The following is a 24,508-nucleotide window of genomic DNA, read 5'->3' on the forward strand; positions in this document are numbered from 1 at the left end:
CATTCATCTTTCAGTGGACACCGAGGCTCCTTCCACAGTTTGGCTATTGCGGACATGGCTGCTATAAACATCGGGCTGCGGGTGTCCCGGCGTTTCATTGCATCTCTATCTTTGGGGTAAATCCCCAGCAGTGCAATTGCTGGGTCGTAGGGCAGATCTATTTTTAACTCTTTGAGGAACCTCCACACAGTTTTCCAGAGTGGCTGCACCAGTTCACATTCCCACCAACAGTGCAGGAGGGTTCCCCTTTCTCCACATCCTCTCCAACATTTGTGGTTTCCTGCTTTGTTAATTTTCCCCCATTCCCCCTGGTGTGAGGTGGTTTCTCATTGTGGTTTTGATTTGTATTTCCCTGATGGCAAGTGATGCGGAGCATTTTCTCATGTGCTTGTTGGCGATGTCTAGGTCTTCCTCTGTGAGATTTCTGTTCATGTCTTTTGCCCATTTCATGATGGGATTGTTTGTTTCTTTGCTGTTGAGTTTAAGAAGTTCTTTATAGATCTTGGAAACTAGCCCTTTATCTGATACGTCTTTTGCAAATATCTTCTCCCATTCTGTAGGTTGTCTTTTAGTTCTGTGGACTGTATCCTTTGCTGTGCAAAAGCTTCTTATCTTGATGAAGTCCCAATAGTTCATTTTTGCTTTTGTTTCTTTGTCTTCGTGGAAGTATCTTGCAAGAAGTTACTGTGGCCAAGTTCAAAAAGGGTGTTGCCTGTGTTCTCCCCTAGGATTTTGATGGACTCTTGTCTCACATTTAGGTCTTTCATCCATTTTGAGTTTATCTTTGTGTGTGGTGACAGAGAGTGGTCTAGTTTCATTCTTCTGCATGTGGATGTCCAATTTTCCCAGCACCGTTTATTGAAGAGACGGTCTTTCTTCCAGTGGATAGTCTTTCCTCCTTTATCGAATATTCGTTGACCATAAAGTTCAGGGTCCACTTCTGGGTTCTCTATTCTGTTCCGTTGATCTATGTGTCTGTTGTTGTGCCAGTACCACACTGTCTTGTTGACCACAGCTTTGTAGTACAACCTGAAATCTGGCATTGTGATGCCCCCGGCTCTGGTTTCCTTTTTTAAAAGTCCCCTGGCTATTCGGGGTCTTTTCTGATTCCACACTGCTTCATCCTGTGTCTCTGTGACATCGTTTGAAATAGATAAGTGCTGTGATCTGCTCTGCCCTGCTTCTCCAATACTGATTTGCTGTCCGGGGTCATTTGTGGGGGCTGATGGATGTTATGGGTTTATTTTCCTATTTCTGTGATCTGCTGGAAGGGGAGGAGGGCGGGATGTGGGGGTGAATGGGTGACGGGCACTGAGGGGGGCACTTGACTGGATCAGCACTGTGCGTTATGTTGTATGTTGGCAAATTGAACACCAATAAAAATAAATTCATTATTTAATTTTTTTAATTTTTTAAATTTATTTATGATAGTCACACACACAGATAGAGAGAGAGAGGCAGAGACACAGGCAGAGGGAGAAGCAGGCTCCATGCACCGGGAGCCCGACGTGGGATTCGATCCCGGGTCTCCAGGAACATGCCCTGGGCCAAAGGCAGGTGCCAAACCGCTGTGCCACCCAGGGATCCCTAAATTTATTATTAGAAAGAAAGAAAGAAAGAAAGAAAAAGAAAAGAAAGAAAAGAAAGAAAGAATGAAAGAGAAAGAAAGAAAGAAAGAAAGAAAGAAAGAAAGAAAGAAAGAAGAAAGAAAGAATGGCACCTGGGTGGCTCAGTCAGGAAGCTTCTGCCTTAGGCTCAGATCAATGTCCAGGTCCCAAGGCAGGCTCCCTGTTCAGTAGGGAACCTGCTCTCCCTCCTCCTGTGTCTCTGCCTCTCTCTCTCTCTCTCTCTCTCTCTCTCTCTCTGTCTATCATAAATAAATAAATAAATAAATAAATCTTTAAAAAATAAATAAACAAAATAGAAAATCTGTTCCATTTGTTATAGCCACACAGAAATACTAAATACTTACAGAGATCACTAGGAAGGCCCAAGACCTAAATGAAGAAGGCTATACAATGTCGCAGAGCAGTGCAGAGCGAGAACTGAGCAAAGGAAAGCAGTGCCAGCTGGTGCCACAGGGCTTTGCAGCAGCTACAATGACCTTAGGATGCATATGAGGCGGGTCAGCTGGTGGCTGAGTGGTTGAGCACCTACTTTGGCCCAGGGTATGATCCTGGAGTCCAGGGACGGAGTCCTGCATGAGGCTCCCCGCAGGGAGCCTGCTTCTCCTTCTGCCTGTGTCTCTGCCTCTCTCTCTCTCTCTCTCTCATGGATAAATAAATAAAATCTTAAAAATAAATAAATAAATTCTTAAAAAAAAGATGCATGCAAGTAAATGCCCACAACAGCTGAGGAAAGTGCAAAAGGGGATAAGGTATAAAAGATGCAAAAGGGCAAAGGACAGTCTGCCTTCCCAGATACTAGGCCAACCTCTAACGCTACTGTAACCCAGTAAATGTGGAACTGTTTTAGGAATAGACAGACAAATCCCCAGACCAGAGTGGAAATTCTAGAAATCGTCACCAATCTACAGGTGAATTTCAGCCAGGACAGCAGAGGAAGGTGGCTTCAGGGGGAAAGACCCAGCTGCTCCATAAGTGGTGTTGGCACGAGACAACCATCGGTAGGAAAATCTCCTGTAGCGTGTCAGTGCCACAACCAGATTGACTATATCATTAAATATAGAAATTGAAAAATTGGAGGGGAAAGAAAACAGATCAGCATATATGTAAATCAGGTTGAAAAAAAACATGTTAATCCAAGCAAGTTCCTCTAAAACTATAAAAGAAAAGTAGACATTATTTGCTCCATGGAAATATTGCATTTTGTACAGAACAGGAAACAGTAAACAATTTCAATATAAAAATGGTAAATGAGGGATCCCTGGGTGGCGCAGCGGTTTGGCGCCTGCCTTTGGCCCAGGGCACGATCCTGGAGACCCGGGATCGAATCCCACATCGGGCTCCCAGTGCATGGAGTCTGCTTCTCCCTCTGCCTGTGTCTCTGCCTCTCTCTCTCTCTCTCTGTGTGACTATCATAAATAAATACAAATAAAAAAATGGTAAATGAAAAAAAAAAGTGGTAAATAGAGGGGGGGGCACCTGGCTGGCTCAGTCAGTGGAGATGGGACTCTTGATCTCAGGGCTGTGAGTTCAAGCCCCACATTAGAGGTAGAGATTACTTTTTAAAATATGGTAAATTTGGAAAAAAAACATATATTTGTAAAGCAGACAACAGACAAATGATGAATATCTATAATACAGAAAAGGCTTTGGGAAAGTGAAAAGGAACAATTTTTTTCAAGTTTTATTTGTTTACGTCATCGCATAACTGATGTGGGATTTGAACTCACAACCCTGAGATCAAGAGATGCATACTCTTCTGACTGAGCCAGCCATGTGTCCCCAAGAAATGATTTTTAAGAACTTTTTTAAGAAAGGGACACCTGAAAAAGAAAGAAAGAAAGAAAGAAAGAAAGAAAGAAAGAAAGAAAGAAAGAAAGAAAGAGACACCTGGGTGGCTCAGTGGCTGAGCGTCTGCCTCTGGCTCAGGTCGCTATCGCAGGGTCCCGGGATTGAGTCCACATCAGGCTCCCTGCATGGAGCCTGCTTCTTCCTCTGCCTGTGTCTCTGCCTCTCTCTGTGAATAAATAAATAAAATATAAAAAAAAGAAAGATAGACAAAGGGTATAAATAAACAATTCAGGGAAGACAAAGACAAGTGGTCACTACACACATGCATTCACTCCCTGTTGGGGAAATGCCCAGTACAGCACCAGTGACACAGGCCTCCCCCCTCAGGCCGCCAGACACTGGACGGGGGCTAGTGCCTCGTGGTTCTGGGGGTGGAGGGGTCAGGGACCCTCACGCTGGTGGAGGCGCCTCACAAAGCAGCCTGTCAACCACAAATAACATCAAAAAGACAAATAGAGGGATCCCTGGGTGGCGCAGTGGTTTGGAGCCTGCCTTTGGCCCAGGGCGCGATCCTGGAGACCCGGGATCGAATCCCACGTCGGGCTCCCGGTGCATGGAGCCTGCTTCTCCCTCTGCCTGTGTCTCTGCCTCTCTCTCTCTCACTGTGTGCCTATCATAAATAAATAAATAAAAACATTAAAAAAATATTAAAAAAAGACAAATAGATATCACTCCCCCGATTGAGAATTTCTGCCATAAAAATAAAACCTCCATTGCACGAAGCATGTTGACCGACGCCTAGTGTAGCGGCCTTCACGGTGGCACAAGGGGGAAAACTCTGGTCAGTAGAGCGAACGGCAATATAGGCAGACATGTCCTCTGGCCACTCGTGCACTCAACAGTTATGTGCGGAACTCTGTGCGGGACACTGTTTTCAGATCCAAGACTATGGCAGTAAACAAATCAAAGCCCCAGCCCTTATGGAAGTTTTATTCTAGTAAAAAAAAGTGAGAGAGAGAGACAGAGAGAGACAAAAAATGTATTTAAATGTTAGGCAGTAGCAAGTGCTAAGATCAAAAAAATAATTCAAGAGACAAAAAGAAATTAAGAAAGCAATTCCATCTTCAACAGCATCTCAACAAATTAAATATTTATTTTTAAATATTGACTGGCTGGCTCAGGCCGTTCCGCGTCTGACTCTTCCTTACTGCACAGGTCGCGATCCCGGGGGTGAGATGGAGCCCCACTCGGGGCTCTGAGCTCAGCAGGGCAGCTGCTCAGGATTCTCTCTCCCTCTGCCCCGCCCCCCTCCACTACCACCAGCACCACCCCCCTCCCACATGCATGCACATTCTCTCTCAAAAATAAAAAAAAATAAAAAAAGAGAGAGAGAGAGAGAGAGAGAAAGAGAGAAAGAAAGAAAGAAAGAAAGAGATTAAAATATTTAGGAATAAATCCATCAAGTCGGTAGAAAGAAAAAAAAAAGGATTAACTATTTAAGAATAAATCTACCCAAGTTGGCGAAAGCCTTGAATGCTGAGAACTATAAAGCATGGCTGAAAGGAATTTCAGAGGACCTGCATAAACAGACACCTGTGCCCACTGATCAGAAGACTCAACATTAAAAACAAACAAACAAACAAAAAACAACAACAACAAAAAGAAGAATCAACATTGTTCAGGGTCATTACTACCCAAAGCAATCAACACTGTCGCCATGAAACTTCCAGAAGCCTCTCCCACGGAAATAGGAAGGCCAATCCTCAAATTCACGTGGAATTGCAAGGGGCCTGAAGTAGCCCCCGCGGTCCTGAAAAAAAATAAAGTTGGAGGACTCACACTTCCTGACTTCGAAACTTACTGCAAAGCTACAGTGCTTAGAACAGTATAGCGCTGGCACGAGGATGGGTGTAGAGACCAACGGAATAGGACAGAGAGCCCAGAAACAAACCTTCACACATAGGCCTGTCGGTTTTTCACGAAGGTGCCAAGACCACTCAGTGGGGAAAGGACAGTCTCTTCAGCAAATGGGGCTGGGAAAACCGGCCACTGACAAGCAAAAGAATGACGTTGGACCCTTAACCTCATGTCATAATCAAAAATTAACTCATGGGGCCCCTGGCTGGCTCAGCATGCTACTCTGGATCTTGGGGTCATGAGTTCAAGCCCCGTGTTGGGCATAGAGCTTATTTTTTAAATAAATAAATAATTAATTGGCTCAAAATAAATCGAAGACCTAAACATAAGAACTAAAGCTATGAAGTTCAGAATAAAATATGGGGTAAAGGGATGCCTGGGTGGCTCAGCGGTAAAGCGTCTGCCTTTGGCTCAGGTCGTGATCCTGGTGTCCCGGGATCGAGTCCCATGTCAGGCTCCCTGCGTGGAGCCTGCTTCTCCCTCTGCCTGTGTCTCTGCCTCTCTCTGTGTCTTTCACGAATAAATAAATAAAATCTTTTAAAAAAATTAGAAAACTTTTGGGACGCTGGATGGCTCAGTGGTTGACCTCTGCTTTTAGCTCAGGGCATGGTCCTGGAGTTTGGGGATTGAATTCCACATCGGGCTCCCTGCGCGGAGCCTGCTTCTCCCTCTGCCTGTGTCCCTGCCTCTCTCTCTGTGCCTCTCATGAATAAATAAATAAAATCTTTTTTAAAAAATTAGAAAACCTTCTAAACCAAAGGACAAGGCAATCCACATAATGGGGCAAAGTATTTGCAAATCCTACATCAGATAAGAGATTAATATTCAGAGTATATAAAGAACTCCTACAACTCGACAGCAGCAACAAAACTAAAAAGACAACTAAAAAATAAGCAAAAGAGGGGGACCCAGGTGGCTCAGTTGGTTGAACATCCGACTCTTGATCTCAGCTTGGGTCTTGATCTCAGGATCATGAGTTCAAGCCCAATGTAGGGCTCCATGCTGAGTATGGAGCCTGCTTTTTTTTTTAAAGCAAAATATTTAAACATTTCTCGAAGAAGACATACAGATGGCCAATGAGCACATGAAAGATGCTCAACATCATTAGTCACTAGGGAAATGCCAGTGAAACCACAATGAGTCATCACTACACCCCCACAAGGATGACTATGATTTAGAAATGGAAAACCACAAATATTGGCGAAGATGTGGAGAAACGGTCAAGTTGATCCTAAAATTCTCGTGGAAATGCAAAAGACCCCCAAATAACCAATCTTTAAAACGAACAAAGGGAAGTCACACTTTCTGATTTCAAGATGTATGCAAAGCGACAGTAATTCAGACAGTGTGGCACCGGCGTCACGATGCGCAGACCAGACCCCCAGAGCAGAACCGAGAGTCCAGACGTGAACCCAGACATTTATCCTGAACTGATTTCCAGCGAGAGCGCCAAGAAGTGGGACGAGAGTGGTCTTCAGCGAGGGCCGCCGGGACAACTGAGGTTCTGCACCAAAGGACTGAACTTGAACCTCCCAATATGTACAAAATTACCTCAAAATGTATCTTAAGGGCACCTGGGGGGGCTCAGTCCGTTAAGCGTCTGACTCTTGGTTTCGGCTCAGGTCACCATCTCAGGGTCATGAGATCAAGCCCCGCACTGGGCTCCGTGTTGGGCGTGGAGCCTACTGGGGAGTCTCTCTCTCCTCTCGCTCTGCCCCTCCCCTACCGCTTGTGCTCTCTCTCTTCCTCTCCCTCTTAAAGAAAAAAAAAATCACAGACCCAAACGTACGGACTAGAGCCATAAAACCCTAAGAAGAAAACACAGAATGGGACGCCTGGGTGACTCAGCGGTTGAGCATCTGCCTTTGGCTCAGGGCGTGACCTCCTGGGACCCCTAAGTGTATGGGGTCCCGAGACCAAGTCCCACGTCAGGCTCCCTGCAGGGAGCCTGCTTCTCCCTCTGCCTGTGTCTCTGCCTCTCTTTGTGTGTCTCTCATGAATAAATAAATGAAACCTTTAAATAAATAAATAAATAAATAAATAAATAAATAAATAATTATAAAATCGCAAGGCAACGCCGTTTCACCCCTGCTGGCATGGCTATCATCCAAAGACACCCAGTAACAAGTGTCGGTGAGGATGTGGACCCAGGGGCCCTCGTATGTCACTGCTGGGAAAGCACACGGTGCACGCGTTTTGGAGACACTTTACCACTCCCTCAACAATTTAGGCCTGGCAGCTCCCGTGCGATCCAGAGATTCAGCTTCCAGACACCTAGTCACGAGACTGAAAAACATACATCCGCACAAGCACATGCATGTGTGTCCACGGCAGCAGCATTCACGATAACCCAAAGGACAACCAGCACATGCCCGCCCGCAGCTGAGCGCATGAACAACGTGCGGTCCCTCCACGCGGTGAACATACTCAGTCATGACAAGGAACGAGGCACTGGCGCCGGCTGCCGCATGGACGGTCCCCAAATCGTCGTGCTCCGTGAAAGGAGCCAGTCGCCACAGGCCACCTGTTGTGTGACTCCGTTTACATGAAAGGTCCAGGACGGGTTAAGTCCGGAGACACAGAGAGCAGAGCTGGGGCGGCCCGTGCGGAGGGGGAGGGACTGCACATGGGGACCAGGTTTCTTTTTGGGGTGATGAAACACTCCAAAGTTAGATCATGGTGATGGATGATGTTGGCACAACTCTGTGAACACTAACAGCCCCTAAACTGTACCCTCTGAAAGGGTGAATTTTATGGTATGTGAATTCTATCTCAATATTTTACGTTTTTAAAAAGAATGAAAAGTGAGAATTAGAGGCTTTGCCTACAAGCAGCATATTACGTGGCGTGCTTGGGGGCTCGGTCAGCTGGCTCTTGGTTTCAGCTCAGGTCACCATCTCAGGGGCGAGAGATCGATCCCCCGCATCAGGCTCTGTGCTCAGTGGGGCGTCAGCTGGAGATTCCCTCCCTCTCCCTCTGCCCCTCCCCTCCGCTCCCTCTCTTTCTCTCAAATAAATAAATAAAATCTTAAAAAAAAGAAACCCTATTGCTCCATCCAACACATGGATGGATCTCGTGGACATCTTCCTAAGTGAAAACAAGTGAGATGCAGAAGAGAGCATGTTGCCCGAGTCCCTTCGGAGGAAGCTCCAAACCAGTCAGAGCCTGTGTGTGGTTAAGGTCGGGGCGCCCCCGGAATGGACACAAGGGTGCCCGCTGCGCCCGTGCACTTGGAGTCCGCAGGGCCGTCTATGCACACACACAGGACGCAGCTGTACGCCTAGCTTCGGGGCTCCGCACCGTGTGTCAGGCACACCTCAAGGCAAATGGGAAGTACAGAACCAGCATGATTTTGAACACAGTGCCATTCGTGTAAGTTTAAAACACACACGTGAAATCAGCTTAAACGCTTGTTTAGACAAACAATCACTTTATCCCAGGCGGGCGCGGCCAGGAGGGCCGCCCCCCACCCCCCATCACAGGCCGGGGTGAAGGGACGGTGGGGAGGTGGTGTGTAAGGGGAGCTCATCCTGGCCCTGCCGCCCCTGAGCCCTGGTGGCCCCTTCTCTCCCCTCCTCCGCATCCCCAAACCTCTCCTGCCAGGGTCCAGGGAGGGGCAGCAAGCCCTGTGATCACCGGCCCTGGGCAGCCGGTCAGCTTGCTGGGTCCCCGGGGAGGATGCAGGCAGTGATCTGCATCCCAGGAGAGATTCTGAGGGCACCTGAGGGCACCCGGAGACAGCATCCTAGGCACGTAGACTGGGTTCCCACAGAGGCGCCCCCTCCAGAGGCCCCAGATGGAGCAGCTTGGGGGACAGGCTGCGGTAACTGTAGGGGAGAATTGAGCAGAGGGACAGGCCTGCAGGGCAGAGGGTGGCTGGGTGTGGACCCTCCGTGGTCCTGGGGATCCTGGAGCCCCTCCAGCTCCCACCCTCCTGGGACTGCTGCCCCCAAGCTGCTCAGAGACCCCCAGTGGGCTCTGGGACCCTCGGCTGCTTCCTCCACCGAGACCACCTCTCCAGGGCCCACTCCTCTCCCACCGACCCCCTGCCCCCCCACCCTCACGGGCCCCCATAACCTCAATACCCAGGCTGTGCTGGCCCCCTCAACTCCCAGGATCCACCCACGCCTCTCTCTTCCCCCAATGCCGGGTCAGAGCCCAGGTCACCACCCTGGTGCCCCCGCATCCCCCTCCATCCCTGTCCGTTAGATCCCAGCCCTGGCCACTTGCCTCTCCGCCTCCCGTCCACACTGGCAGCCCAGCAAGGCCGTTACCCCGCCTACTTGGTGGAAGTGGTGGGGGGATTCCAGGTCTCACCTGCCCCGACCAGTGCGCCCCCCCCCCGCCCCTGCCTGCAGAGCCACTGGCCTAAAGCCGTGCCTGCCCTTCTCCTGGGAGCCCCCGCGGTCAGCCCCGCACACCGCGGCCGGGTCTCCGGGCAGGGCCGGGTCTCCCCAGTCCCCACCCAGCGGGGCGGGACCCCAACCTCCACCCGCGCCAGCTGCACTGGGAGGGCGGAGGGCGCTGTCTGCAGCTGCGCTCGGTGCGGAGGGGGTTTGCGCGGACCCACAGTGCATCCCTGGGAAAGGCGGGTCCTGTGCGGGCCGCCAGATGGCGCGCTGGTCGCGGGGACGAGGCCCGAGGCCTCCCCGGAGGTCCCAGGATGCCGTGAGGAGGCCGGAAGCCCCCCAATCCCAGATGCAGAGAGCCCCCAATCCTGAGGGCTGCGGGAGGCTGAGATCGTCCTGGATGCCAAGCAACCCCGAGCTCCTGCAGGAAGGGGGTCTCTCCCCGCAGATACCTGGTTCCACGCTGCCGCAGAGCAAGGGTACAGGGTGGGCCCCGGGACCTGAGGGTGACTGAGGACCCCGTCCCCCAGCCGCCCCCGGGCTGACCCAGTCCGCACAGCTTTCCAAGTGGACCAAACCTCTCCCCCAGGAGCCCTCACTGGGAACCGCAGAGCACTCGACCCTACCCGGCAGGGCCTGGTTGAGTGAGCTGTGTGGCCACCCTCCCAGGGGCAGCGCCCACGCAGCCTGAGCACAAGAACCAAGGTCCTCCTGCCTTGGCATCTCGCCCCAGCCCCCCGGCCCGCCCCCTGCACTACCGTCTTGCACTACTGCAGCCCCCTCCCTGGCCCCGCTCCTTCGGCTTTGCACACGGCAGCGAGGAAGATGCGGCCAGAAGCCAAGTCTGAGCTTCTCACTCAGGGACCCAACCCTTCAGTGGCTCCCAGTCACTCAAGATCAAAGTCGAAATGTCTCCAATGGCCGCAGCCTCTCCCGTGCCCTGCCCACCTCGCCTTCCTCCTCTAGCTCCAGACATACTGGCCAGCTCGCTGCACCTCCGAGCCCCAACAGGCTCGGCCTGAATCTCCTCCAGCCTCTGCTCAAGCCAGCCAGGCCATCGCTGCCACGACCTCACACCGTCAGCATCTGGCACCCCAAAGACTTCCTTTCCTCTTTCCTTATTGGGCCACAGGAACCTGCCACCTGCCGTTATTAACCCCCCACCTCCCCCGGACCAGGCCCCAGAGCATACCTCACCCCGTCCCTGCCTCTGCCCCACGCCGGCCACGGCCCCCTGACCTCGCCCAGGAGAAAGGCTTCCTCCCTCCTGCACCCCCAGCACGCAGGACGGGACACTGAGTCGGGGTTCCACGGACACAGGCGGAGTTTCCAAACCTTCCAGAGTTCTCAGGCGACATCCCTCCCTCCGTCCGTTCATCTTCTCCTACGCGTCCACCCCCAGGCACCCATCCACGCACCTGCCCCTGAACACCCGTGCACACTTCCATCCGAACAATTCTCCACGCATCCATCAACCAGTCTCGGTCCATCCACGTGTCCGTCCATCCTTCCATCCTCCACCACCACCCGTTCTCAACCCGTCCGGTCATCCAGCTATGCCTGCTGTTTGGAGGCATCTCAGCTCGTGGGGTGGCGGGGGGGGATAAACCCCGTGTGCCCCATCCAATCCCACCTTTCCCGCCTGTATTACATGTCAGACTCAGGCAGAGTGCACAGGGTCAGGCAGCAAAATAACCCGGCTCGTTACAAGTGGCTGTCTCATAGCCAGTGTAGGCACCACCGTGCCCCGCTAGTTCTCCCCACGGGCCCTACCCGTGACTCAAGGGAGCTGAACCCGGGCAGAGGCGTGGTCCCGGTGCTCACACACTCCAGCCCCTGGAGCCCAGGAGGAGTGAGGTGGAGCCGCCGCTGGGACCAGCAATTACCTCCTTCTCCCGGGTCTTGGTCCCTCAAAGTTAGGGGTGCAGGATGGGCCACGTGCAGGGGAGACTCCCATTCGTGCCCTAGCCCGGCGCTCAGCGATGCTGGGGTGAGTCTGGTAGCAGCGATGCATGTCCTGAGGTTCACTGGCCTCTTTTACCTTCTCCTTCCCTCTGCTTCCTAAGACGAGGATTACGGGGGCTAACACACAACCTGGAGCTCAGCTGGAAGCACGGCCTACGCCGACCCTCCTCTCTGACTTCATTTCTTTCTTCTTGGGTACGAGGATTACATTCCAGCAAAGGACAGGTGTGCACGCGGAGCTCAGAGGTGTGCCCTGGATGGGTGCCCTGTGTCTCCCTCCCACCCCCAGACCACTGGCTCAGAATGTCACATGTCTGGCTCCTTGGCCAGCGGGATTTGCATGGGGAGGAGGCCATGGGAGTCACAGGCAGGAGCGGGGGCTGGGGTGGGGTGGCCTCTGCTTTGGCGCTGGGCCCACAGCCCAACCTCTGCACCCACAGCTCTCCAGGCCTCAGTCCTCACCGGGGTCCAGACGCAGACAACCGCACGGCTGTACGGCCCCAAACGCACACACTTCTGAGCGCGTCTTTCAGGAGAAAAAAAAAAACGTGTGCATAGATCTAGGTACATCCATACACAGGTACGGCTTCATCCACACGGTATACGTGCGGGTATAGCTCGTGCTGAATCGCGTGTTCCTGACGTTTAAACTTTTGTTGTTCTTTATTTTACCTTTTTGAGAAACAGGCACAGAGAGAGCACAGGAGTGGGGATGGGGAGGGCCGGAGGGAGAAGCAGAGCCCCAGTGAGCAGGACTGGATCCCAGGACCCCGGGATCGTGATCTGAGCCGAGGGCAGATGCTCGACCGCTGAGCCGCCCGGGGGCCCTCAGTATCCGTTGTTGAAACCGCTTAGTCTGTTTTGGCAGCTCGAGTGTGTGTGCGAGTGTCTACGTGTGCCTACGTGTGTCTCTGTCTTTCTCATCTTTCCCTTCTCCCGTGTACTCTATATTTTATGTCTGTATTTATTTTCTCTACAACTTCTACCAATTTTCCAGACTGTGTGACTCTGTGCATGCGCTTCTGGGGTCCCCGCAACCCGGGGTGCTGGAAGGGCTGACGGGGGCGGGGCCCCTGGGCTGGCCCGGCTCTGAGGGCCTTGGCGCCCTTCCGCCCGCCCTCTGGCACCCCTGCGAGCCCCCGTCACCCAGGTCTGCATGTGAGCTGGGAGGCGAGCCGGCCTCCTGCCGCCGCCCAGGCCTGGACACCACGCAGCTCTCGGGGCTCGGTGCCGGCGGCCCTGACAGGCCCTGCAGTCTGGGGGTCACCCCGGAGGAGCGCGCGGGCCTCGGGCCTCGGGGAGGGCGGGTGGGGGCGGGGTAGGCGGAGGAGGGTGATGCGCTCTGCGGGGGGCGGGGGTGGTGGCGAGGCCGGCGCCCGGCTCCAGGCTCCAGGCCTGTCACCCGCTCGCCCGGCTCGGGGCCTGGTGGGAATCGGAAGCACGGAGTGTGGGCCGCAGGAGCAGTGCCTGAGCAGTCAGGAGCAGCCGTGGGGGAGTCACGGGGGCAGCTGTGTCGGGGTGGGGCGTGGGTAAAGAGCTTCCCCCCCGAACCAGGGGAGCGGATTCTGGAGTCCACGTGGAAAAGAAACAAGCAAAACGCGGTCAAGGAAACTGAAAAAAGAAGAGGATGGAGCGGCCAGCCCCGCGGGACAGCAGAGTGTGTCACCACGGGGCTGGGTGCAGCGGGAGTAGTAGTAGTAGCACAGGAGACCGTGGGAGGGCGGTGGAAGGCACAGGTCACAAGCCGCGGCACGACTGGGAGCGTGTGCACGGTCACAAGTGCCGGCGGGGGTGGAGCCGTGCCACGCTCACACATGCTGCTGCTGCCCGTCTAAGTATCGAGAAAGTTCCATCCATACCTTGACCACGCACCAGTTAAAACGAGGAGGATCAGAGCTACGAGTGTAAACGTGGTAGAACCGTAGAAATGCCACCCAAAGAATCGGCGACTCCTTTGACGTTGGGAGTGGAGATGCCCACTGGGAAAATGGACGCAAGACGTGAGCCAGGCGCCGGCTCAAGGAGATACAAAAGAGCCGTGGGGGCGGGGACTCCCGCAGTAAGAGCCACGCACATCAAAGTCGCACGGAGTTGCAACTCCTTACCTACTAGATTTGGGAAAAAATCACGCACAGGGTGGGAACTCACTGTGGTTGGCACGTGGCCAGGGAGGTGAGGACGCCGCTGTGCCGGTGACCGGGCGTCTGTCGGGACTGCAAGTACGTCCACCTGCCCAGAACGGGTGCCTGATGCCTCCGTGTGCCCAGCCTGCACCACCACGGCTACTTGCCAAAGCGCCGCTTAGAACAGCGAAACCCTGGAAACCTCGCTCTGTGCGTCTCAAGAATAAATAAAATAAATTTAAAAACCTCTGGAAACCACCCAGGTGTCCACGCCAGGAGATCAGGTGCTGACAACCACATGATGCGACACGGCGTGGCCCTTCTTACAAGTTACCACGTCGGGGAAGTGCTGCTACGGGAAGATCTCTACCCTCTGTTTTCAAGAGAAGAAAAACACCGTTGAGAACGGCTCCTCCGGTGTGACGCCTCTCTGGGAACGCTGGGGGAAGCCCAAGAAATGAGTAGGAGCGGGAGCCCAAAGGCAGGGGTGCGTGGGGTGGCGCGGGGCTCGCGCCGGAGGAAGCAGCTCCGGTGTCTGGCTTTTAAGGACGGCGGCACGGAGGGAGCAAGGGAGGGGAGACGTTTGCGGGCTCAGGCGGCCGTGTGACAATGGAAGGAGTGGGGCTTCCAAGTTTAACCCGACTCCTGTACGTTGGGGACTGATGACCTGTCGTGTGGTTCGAAATAAAACCAGGGGACGCCTGGGTGGCTAAGCAGTTGAGCGTCTGCCTTCAGCTCAGGGCATCATTCCAGCGTCCCGGGATCGAGGACCGCATCTGCTGCTCCCTCTGCCTGTGTCTCTGCCTCTCTCTCTCTCTCTCTCTCTCTGTGTGTGTTTCTCATGAATAAATAAAATCTTTTAAAACAATTAAAAAATGTTCACTTGGAAAACCTAAAATACAAAAACAGAAACAAATCAAGGTCTCCGGCGGCCTGGGTGGCTCAGCGGTTTAGCGCCGCCTTCAGCCCAGGGCATGACCCCGGGTCCTGGGATCGAGTCCCCGCGTCGGGCTCCCTGCGTGGAGCCTGCTTCTCCCTCTGCCGGTGGCTCTGCCTCTCTCTGCGTCTCTCATGAATAAATAAAATCTTTAAAAACAAACAAAAAGGGATCCCTGGGTGGCGCAGTGGTTTAGCGCCTGCCTTTGGCCCAGGGCGCGATCCTGGAGACCCGGGATCGAATCCCACGTCGGACTCCCGGTGCATGAAGCCTGCTTCTCCCTCTGCCTATGTTTCTGCCTCTCTCTCTCTCTCTCTCTGTGTGTGACTATCATAAATAAATTTAAAAAAAAATTAAAAAAAATAAAAAAATAAAAACAAACAAAAACAAGGTCTCCCCACCTCCCCTGTCCCTGGAGGGAGGGCGCACCTGCGGGCCTCCAGGGGACGTTGTAAGTGGCTCTCAGCGGTGGCCCGGGGACATGGTGGCCGAGTGGCGCCCCGTCCACACCCGCACGGCGGCCGCTCCGCTTGGTCCCCTGTCGCTGGTCACTTAAGCCCTCACCGACGTTTTGCCGCATTGAACGACAGCCTTACGCGTTGTCATGCACACGCCCGAGCTTCTCTGTGGGACGGACCCCTGGACCTGCCGGGTGCAGGCTGTCGTGTGGCCGTCGTGCCCTCAGAATCAGACGGGCGCCAGCTCAGGGCCGCCGGGCTCGGGTCTGGGCTCGGGTCCCGGCGCCGCCGCCCCGTGGCCTCACAGATGAAGGGTATGACTAAGCTGCCATCGTCGCCAGCCTGCAGCGTGGTGTCTCTAAGCATTTTATTACCGGAAGGTTCTCGGTGCCGGTAGTGGGAGCCACAGGCTCCCCGCGCCCAGCCCCGCCCCCGCAGCGGCTCGTGTCCCATCCCGGTCTTCTGTTCCGGCCCTTTCGCTGTTTTATCGGGTGTTTTAAATGTACATACATCAAAATGCACAGTAAAATTAGGTACATTTTGGCAGCTACGTGGCATCCCACCCTGTAAACCTCAGGAACTGTCCACCAGCCTCCAAGAGTCCCCTCGCATCCCCAGGTGATCCCCGTTCCCCTCGCAGGGGCGAATGTCGATCTTTCCCGTGGACGCTCCTCGCCTGCCCCGCGGCTTCATGCAGGTGGCACTGCAGCACCCCCCCCCCCCGCCTGCCGGCTCTCTGGCAGAACGAGACCTTCATCCTCGTCGTTTCACCAGCCACCCCCCTTCATTGTCACATGGCATCCCGAGGGGGGGATGAGGCTTCCGCAAGGGGTGCGTTCGGGCTGCCGGCTGCTCTCCAGTACCCTGGCTATCACTACCAGGGACCCCTGGGGAAGGTCCCGTGGGGGCGCACGTCTCGTCTCCCCCGATGATCCCTCTGGGTGGAAGTGGAAGCGTCAGGTCCCGTGACAGGTGCATGTTTCGCTTCCCCGGGAACCGGCCTCCTTTCTCCACGTGGCGTGCGGTTCCTGAGTTCCCGCCGGTGCTGTGAGGGTCCAGGGCACCGCATCCCACCCGTGCCCCGGGGCGTCGGGCTTTGGGTTTCAGAATGGGCGCGTACTGAAACCCACCGCGGTGCCCCTCGTGGCTACTGGTCCGCCCGGGGCCTCGGGAGCTTCTGAGGTGGGCCCGGGCCTCCCTGGCTCTGCAGGCCTGCACGCCGCCTGGCAAACACTCGGGCTCTGCCACGGACGGTGCGTCCCGCACTCGGCCTAGGATGTGGGCATGCGCTCAGCGGATGCGCCATCCTTCCCTGCGGGTTGCGCAGCGTCGGGGGTGGCTGTGGCCACTCAGGCTTGAGTCCCTGAGGAGTTAGAGGCCGCCAAAGACTGAGGCCTGGGCAGGGGAGCCGGGTAGAGGAAAGGGGCCAGACATGATGAGGTGGCCACGCTGGCGGTTCCAGACATACGGGCCAAGACTCGTGACAGAGAAGCCGCGCCGTCAGGCAGACGGGGACACGGAGCTCGTGCTGTGGTGCAGGGACTGGACCTGGGGTTCCAGAGGGGTGCGGCTGTTGTGCGACCCGGGCTGGGGGGTGAGACTCCGGTGTGGGCCCCGTGAAGGTGTGGGCAGGACGGGCTCGGGCCCATCGAGGGCAGTCCTCCCCAAGCTGTGGCTTGGGACCCGGGACGACGGTAGGCAGCTGCGCCCAGTGGCCCTTGGGTTGCCCGGCGCCCTGGAGGGCGAGCTGGATCCTCTGCAAACCTCACCGACGAGAAAAACACAGTGGGCGGCTCAGACCTGGGCCTCCGGGTCCCTCTGAGCCCCAGGGGTTGATTGTCAGGGGTTGGATTGTCTCTCTCCAGAATTTGTGTTGGAGGCCTCACCCCCCAGCACCTTGAAGTGTGACTGTATTTGGAAGTCGGGTCTTTAGAGGGGTGATCAAGTTAAAATGAGGTTCCCAGGGTGACCCTAGTGCACTAGGACTGGTGTCCTTAGAAGAGCGGCGATCAGGACACGGACACAGAGAGGACGGCCGTCTACACGCCCAGAGAGGCCCCAGGAGCAGCCCTGCAGCACCTGGATCTCACACGTCCAGCCCCTGGGACGTCGGGGGTGTAACCGCCTGCGCTGTGAGCTGCGGCCAGCGCGCACCGGACTCCCCCACGGTGGGTTTCCCCACACACAGGCTTCCTTTCAAATTGCTGAAAACAAAGCCATTTGGCTCCACTCAGGGAGTCCCCGCACCCCTAGATTTCCGGGGATGCCCCAGACCCACTGGGTCTCTGCAGGGCCAGCGGCAGCCAGGCTGGAGCCGGGGGGCGTGGTGTGCGTGCCTGGACACGGCCTCCCACCCCGCCCGCCCCAGGGCCCGGCCAGCTGTCCCCGTACTCCTCCCACAGCCCCGCGTGCGTGGAGAACCCTGCAGGGGGCTCCGCCTGGACAGCTGCAGGGGCATGCAGTGGGGATGACCAGGGCTGGTGACTCCACGAGGAATCCCAGGGCCCAACGGGACCGGCACTGGTCCCCGAAAGCCAGTGCATCCAGCACCCCCAGGACGAGCTCAGCTTGCTCTTTGGGGCCCGCTTGCCAAGGCCCTCTGCCCCAGGTGCCCCTCTGGGCTGGGGACGGCCCGCGGGGACCCAGCTGTGTCATCCTTGCCTTCATCTGCGGCAGCGCTGGCCGGCACCTAGTGGCCGCTGCCCCCGTGTGCCCACCGGGCGCGACCCCAACACCCCTCTGCAGTGCTGGGCTGTGATTCCCGTCTGACACGTGAGAAGACTGAGGGACGGAAGTGCCCTGGGGACGGGGACGAGGACGAGCACCCGGTGGCCCTCCCCGCAGGGTTCCGTGACAGGCAAAGGAGGGCTGCTGCCCACGGCGTTGGGGAGGTCAGGTGGGCATGGGAGGCCCAGACCCACTTTCCCTTCGATATGGACAAAGGAGGTGCGGTGGGACGGAAACATCGGGAAGCGGGCCCGCAGGGGAAGGGGGAACGGGCGTGGGCTCGGCGCACCCCTTCCCCACCGCTTGTCAGCGTGCAGGCAGGCGGTCAAGCACTAGGTTCTCCCCCACTTGAAAGTTGGCCCAGATTTTAGGGTCGGTTTCTGTGGGGATCTACTGTAGAGATAGTGCTGGCAGGGCAGGGGGATAGGAGGGAGGAGGAGGCCCCAGGCCCTTCCACGTGCCTCAGTTTACCATCCAGCCAGTGGGTCCAGCCGGATGGCTCCAGCCCTCGAGGAACGGGGCTGATGGCTTGGGTGATGGAGGGGGCAGGGAGCTCAGTGTGCTGGGCGGCTGAGAGGAGCCCCGGGAAGCCCCGTCCCAGCTCAGTCCTCCCCCAAGGGGGCCTCTCGGCGCCCTCCTCCCCTGCCTGGTTGGCATGGCAACAGCCTCCTCCCCTGGTTCTGAGAAGGCTGAGTCACAGGCCCAACTGGGAACATGACAGGGTCTCCCTGCAAGACAGTGGCCCTGGTCCAGGAGGAAGGCTCAGTGGGAGGCAGGCTGCGTGGGGGAGGGGAGGTGCCGGGCACCACCTTCCAGAAGCAGCGATCTGCATTGGGGTCAGGACAGGTCAAGGCCTCAAGGTATAGCCCCAAGCGTGGCAGCCTTTTTAGCACCACCTTTGGGGACCCCTTGGCTTGCCCTTCGGTCTGCTTTGGCTCTTCTGGAGGACACTTTGGCCAGGACCAGGTGAAAAAGGCACAGCTCAAGGGAGTTCCCAGAGGGCCACCAGCTTCATGTCCCCATGCGAGGGCTGGGCCAGGAGGGACACGTCCCCTCTGAGCCTTGCCCACCTCACCAGGTCTCAGCCTGCATCCTGCACCCCCCAGGGCAGGGAGGGCACCCTGAGGAAAGGGGGTGTGTCACCTGTCCAAAGCCCTGCCCTACCCGCCATCCCCCCCAGAGGGCACAGCAGGCGATGCCACCTGAGACATGGGCCCCAGAGTGGCTGCCTCCCACCTGGGACCCTCCCCTGCCCCCGGGGCCTCCTCTGCCCCCAGCGGTGCCCACACTTCCTGCACACGCTTGGAGAGGCACACACTCCTGTCCCCAGGAATAATCCCGGCCACCTCCACCTGGGGCGGCCTTTATTAGCACTGTCATGAAGACGATGATGTGAACACAGGAAGACAGCACTCCCTTCCAGACTGCCATGGCAGGCGGGCGCGTGCAAACAAAACCGCCCGCCGAGCACTAAGCACAAGCAAGGTGTCCCCGGGTCCCTGGGAGCTGGCCGGCCCAGGCCGTGGGCACGGGGCGGGACGGCCCCGAGGACCCCGCACGGCAGGCTCCCCTCGGGCTGGCTGCATCTCCGCGTGCCTCTACCACGCGTGCCCACGCACCGTGTGCGTTAAATACATAAATAGAGATTTCGTCTGGACTGTGTGGGTTCTCAAGTTAAAAACTAACCACTTCCCTTTACGTTAACTTCACAGTACCTGCAGAAGACAATGAATCCAGTGTTGATAAGTCAGGACGGGAGAGTTCCCCCACGGAACCGCCGGGGAAAACCAGGGCCGCCGCCACGTCTCCCTGCTGCCCGCTGGGGCGGTGGGCATGGCTCGGCCTCGGCATTCGCTGGACACACACACGCACACACACACACACACACACACGCACACACAGGAACACCTGGCCACGGAGTACAGGACACTGAGTGCGAGGTACCAGCAGCCCTTCCAGAGGTGTGGGCCGAGCGCCAGGGCGTCCCCTGCCCGGCGCTCTCTGGTCTGCAGCCAGTCCAGGGCCTCTGAGCCCCAAGCACCAGGAGAGGCTCTGCCATGCAGGGTGGGCTCCCCACACAGCAGGGGAGCCGAGGGCGCGCAGGGAGCCAGCCCCTTCTGTGCACCTGCTGTGAGGCCGCCGGTCATTCCACTCCAGACCAGGCAGACAAATAAATATGACATCAAGTGTTGCCAGGAGACGAGAAAATAACTTAAACTGGGCTGGACTCTGTCCTCAGTGCCTCCAGTTGGTGGATACCAGGAGTCCAGGGGGGCTCTGTCGCCGGCAAGACCCCCAGGAGCTGGGACAAGCCCCTGCCAGCCCTCTCCCCTTGTCTTAATCACAGAGATTGTGGCAGCGAGATCTGCTGGGTGACCGCCACCGACTGCAAATGCAGAGATCACTCCCTTCCAGGAGCTGTGGGTGATAGCGGAGCGGGGCGGGGCTGTGACCCCAGGCCGGCAAGAGCTGATCGCCTCCTTGCTGGATGGCTGCTGTCACCCAGCCCCGCTGGAGGGAAGGGAAAGCCCGCAAACATCGCCCCGAGTAGAGAGCAGCATTTGGAAATGGCCCGCAGCAGGGAGGCAGGCAAACCACCGACGACGTCAGGGTGAGGCCCAGAGCAGCCCAGTAGCAGCCTGCGAGACCCAAGCCCCACCCCCGCCCCCGCCCGGGGTGCTCAGAGGCACCCGGACCCTGTGCTCAGGCAGGGAGGCAGCACGGCCCATCGGCCCGACGCCTGCGGGCAGACATCTGGCAACCTCCGGGAGGGGAAGCTCTCTGCGTCTGAAGAGAATCATTTCCAAATTGCGACTTCCTCTCACGGACGGAATTGAAGTGTGGTCAGGATCCGAGCCCTGGGGGACCCACGTCCCACGCCAGCACCTGGAACTCAAGAGCCACTCAGCTTCCGGCTGGTTTTGGTTCTGCCTCTGCGCCCTGCTGGCCCGCCTGCGCTCCCTGTGCCCAGGGCCTCCCCGGGACGCTCCCGCTGCCACCCACCAGGAGCGGCCTGTTCCACCCGAGGGCCCTTTTTGGGACACACCGACAGCTTCTGCGATGTGTGCCTTCCCTACCAAGCACGGTGCCAGGCTCACAAGGGAAGGCCCGAGTGAGTCAGGGAGGTGGTCAGGAAAGCCCCCGCCCCCCCCCCCCCCGTGGGAGGACTACAGGGCGTTCTGAAGCCAAGGAGCCTGGGGCCGGCCTCAGGGCCCTCAGGACACCCCCTGGAGGTGACAGAGGGGACACTGGCTGGAGGGATGGAGAGGAAGACAGTGCTCAAGGTCAGGGCACAGCTGGGAGCAGGAGTCCGCCCGAGGGTGGGGGAGGAGCGAGGCAGGAGGAGGGTGACCCCAGCTCTGAGCCGCCCGCGGTGGGGCAGCAGTGGTCCCTCTGCTGGGAGCGCGGCACAGGGGCGCCTCCCGCTCCCCAGCCCCCATCCCGCGGCCTCCACCGCAAGGTTCCACCTCGGGGACAGGTCACAGCAGCAGGGACTTGACCAGGCCGCAGTGGAACTTCCAGACGAGGGGAGAGCGCGGCGCTGAGGGCTTGGTCTCCGTCTCCTGACATGCACCGGCAGAACCTTCGACCCCCGACTCCTCCCTACCCCGGCGCGGGTGTAGGAGGTTGGGGTAGCGGGAGCGGCTTCCGGGATGCCCCGGGCGGAGGCGGACCGCGGCCGCCCTCCCCTCGGGGCGGGTACGGGAGTCCGCACCACACGCCGCCGTACGGGCCCCGGTCTAGGCCCTATGGGAGCGGCCACTCTCCGCGACACGGCGGCAGCTTCCCGGGGGGCCGATTCGGGTCTCCGTCCCCTGGCGGCTACCCTGGCTCCTACTCCAAGTCCCCCGCGGGGTCCCAGCAGCAATTCGGCTACTCCCCAGGGCAGCAGCAGACCCACCCCCAGGGTTCTCCAAGGACATCTACACCATTTGGATCAGGGCCTGGTAGAGAAAAAAGAATAATGAGTTGGAAAGTTATTTCAAGCCTTCAATGCTTGAAGACCCTTGGGCTGGCCTAGAACCAGTATCTGTAGTGGATATTAACCAACAATACAGCAATACTCAAACATTCACAGGCAAAAAAGGAAGGTACTTTTGTTAAACATTTCTGAAATCCACCCGGAAGCTTCATGTGTCAGGAACATCTTGGACAAAACTTTTACTCCTGTCATTAAGTGGAACCCTAAGATGGTGACTTTGAATAACAATTAGTTGAGTCTTCTTGGTACTTTTCATCATATCAAGTATTGTTGATATTAGAGAAGACATACAGTACAGTAATTTGCAACATTTAGCTCTTTGGAAGTGCCTACCACATTTTAGAAGATTCACAGTTTCCAAATATTTAACGTTCATGGTTATATAATGGACATTTGTCTTTCAATGGTTTTCCAATGTTTTAAAATAAAACATTTTTGTCTTTCTAAAAAAAAAAAAAAAAAAAAAAAAGGAACTTCCGGACGTGACACGTGACGGCAGAGGCCCCCGGACTGCGTGAAGCGGCGCTCGCACCAGCGGCAGGCGTGCGGCTTCTCGCGCATGTGCACCGCGGCGTGGCGGCTCAGGTCGTGTGAGTACTGGAAGCCCTTGCCGCACTGCACGCACGTGTAGGGCTTCTCGCCCGAGTGCGTGCGCTCCTGCCTCTTCAGCGTGTAGGCGCAGGAGAAGGTCTTGCCGCAGAGCGGGCAGGTGGGCGCCGGGCCGTCGGGGGACAGCCGCGCCCGGGGGCGGAAGTGGGCGCTCAGGTGCCCCTGCAGCACGTGCGCGCCGGGCAACAGCTTGCTGCACAGCGGGCACACGCACAGGGCCCCGCGCCCCGCCGCCGCCTGCCCCACTTATGGCAGCGCGGCCGCGGGGAGCGGGGAGCAGGGCGCGGGCCGGGCGGCGGACGGGCGGTGGGGGTGCGGCCGGCCTCCGTCCTGACCTTGGAGGCGGCGGCCGCGGGGCGCGGGGTGCTCGCGGGGTGCGCGCGGCCGTGGCAAGTTTGCGGGGTCCCCGCGGCGGAGCCCTCCGCTGCCCGGAGACAAAAAGTTGTACGTGATGGCGAGGTGCCCGGCGGCCCACAAAGGCCGCGCCCGCGGCTGGCCTGCAGCCTGCGCCTGAGCGGTGGCCTGGGGGTGCCGCCCACCCCGGCCCGGAGGCGGGGGCGTGGACCTGACTGGTTCCTGCGCGCTGTCGGGGGGGGGGGGGCGGGGGCCGGGTGTGCCCCGAGCCCCGGTGCAAGGGGAGGGCGGGGGCGCCTGGCGGGCCTGGGTCCCCTGCCCTGCGCCAGCTGAACCCGCGGTCCCGGGCGGCGCCTGAAGGCAGAGGAAGGGGCCCTGGGAGCGCAGGCAGCGGCCCGTGAGCTGTCCCCTAAATAATAACGACTCTACCAGCCCTCAGGGTGGAGGCCCTGGGGTCCGGAAGCCGCGGGAAACGGGGACCCCGTCCCTGCGGCCGTGCGCCCCGAGTGCGCCACGAGGCTGCCCGCCGCTGGCCTGCCGCGTGCGTCTCCCTGCAGATGCACACCAGCCTGTGTGTGTGCACAGATATATTTTTACACGCGGGGCTCGACAGCTGTCTGACCCTGTCAACCGGGGCCCCATGTAGGCCAGGGTGGGGGCGGGGGACATCCAGAGGTCTCCGAGGCCAGCCCTCTGCCTCCAGGCCACGCCCACTGTGTCCCCAGAGGGGCCCCAGCCTGCCGCTGGGGCTCGGAGCCCTGTCCTTGGAGGTCTTCCTCGCGGTGCTCGGCCACCAGTGGTGTGCGGGACACGTTGGGCACTTTCTCCCTGGGCAAAGTGTGTTCCATGGGCTGGCGGTACACAAAGCCAGCGGGGGGGGGGGGGGGGGGGGGAGCTTCTCGCTCTTCTAAATTTAGCCTAAGACCGCAGGTTCAGAGTCAGAGCAGCCTCCTCTGGGCCCCCACCCTGCCCCAGGAGGCCGGTAAGGTACGTGGCCAGAGGGTGCCTAGACAGCTGTAGGAAGAGCCATGCTGGGCTCGCTGCAGAGGTCCCCGGACGTCCTGGGCCCGAGGTCCCCAAGACAAGTGGCCCCCGGGCTGCCCTCGGCAGTGCTCACGTGGAGGGCTGGCGGAGGGCTCGCAGAGGACTGCGCCTGGGAAGAGTGCTCTTTCCCAGGATGCACAGAGTGGGTGAAGGTGTAAACTGGGTTTTGAGGGATGCCTAGGAGTTCATCCAGCAGGGAGCGACGCGGAGGGCCCCTCAGGTTCAATGGCCAAAGTGTCTGCTCCAGGGAAGGCTGCTGGTGGGCCAGGGCGGGTGCCAGGGCCTCTGCATTTGTCTAGAGCACCCCCCCCATTTGTTGCCTCCTGAATACTGTAATTATGGGTCTGTGACCAGCCTGGACTGGGTGCTTCTCAGACGGGACCATGTGAACCTCTCTTTGTCCCCGGGGCCGAGCCTGGCGAAACCAGAGATGCCTGGTCCATGCTGGCCGGATGAATGAACCAGATTCAGACCGGCAGGGTGCTGTGGTTTAGGAGGGGCTTGGGGTTTCTTGGGGGGAGGTATTTTATGTCACCCCAGAGGGCTCCGGGCTCTCATTTGCGCCAGCCGCCTGGTCTCCTGGCCCTACTTTGTTCTGTTTGAATTTCTCCTCTTTCCTAGTCTGGG

The 24,508-nt window shown here is 57.6% G+C and overlaps 1 protein-coding gene and 1 pseudogene across 1 annotated transcript; one reads left to right on the top strand and one right to left on the bottom strand.

Moving 5' to 3' along the window:
* Positions 1-21,371: 21,371 nt before the first annotated feature.
* Positions 21,372-23,685, bottom strand: LOC129517564 (zinc finger and BTB domain-containing protein 42-like). The gene is made up of 4 exons (XM_055337492.1): positions 23,552-23,685; positions 22,819-23,066; positions 22,349-22,728; positions 21,372-21,407 (listed from the first exon to the last, which is right to left on the bottom strand). The coding sequence occupies exons 1-4, from the start codon at positions 23,683-23,685 to the stop codon at positions 21,372-21,374; spliced, it is 798 nt and encodes a 265-aa protein (XP_055193467.1).
* On the top strand, positions 21,435-21,996 carry LOC129517834 (M-phase-specific PLK1-interacting protein-like; annotated as a pseudogene).
* Positions 23,686-24,508: the final 823 nt, after the last annotated feature.

Source organism: Nyctereutes procyonoides, unplaced genomic scaffold (assembly GCF_905146905.1).
Source record: "Nyctereutes procyonoides isolate TBG_1078 unplaced genomic scaffold, NYPRO_anot_genome, whole genome shotgun sequence".
In the NCBI taxonomy this organism is placed as follows: Eukaryota; Metazoa; Chordata; class Mammalia; order Carnivora; family Canidae; genus Nyctereutes; species Nyctereutes procyonoides.

Coding starts and splice junctions, on each gene's coding strand:
- LOC129517564 (XM_055337492.1), bottom strand. CDS start 23,685: ATGGAACACACTTTGCCCAGGGAGAAAGTGCCCAACGTGTCCCGCACA. Junction 23,067..23,551: donor GGGGCCCCTCTGGGGACACA/GTGGGCGTGGCC, acceptor CCCCCCCGACAG/CGCGCAGGAACCAGTCAGGT. Junction 22,729..22,818: donor CCGCGGCCGCCGCCTCCAAG/GTCAGGACGGAG, acceptor CGCTGCCATAAG/TGGGGCAGGCGGCGGCGGGG.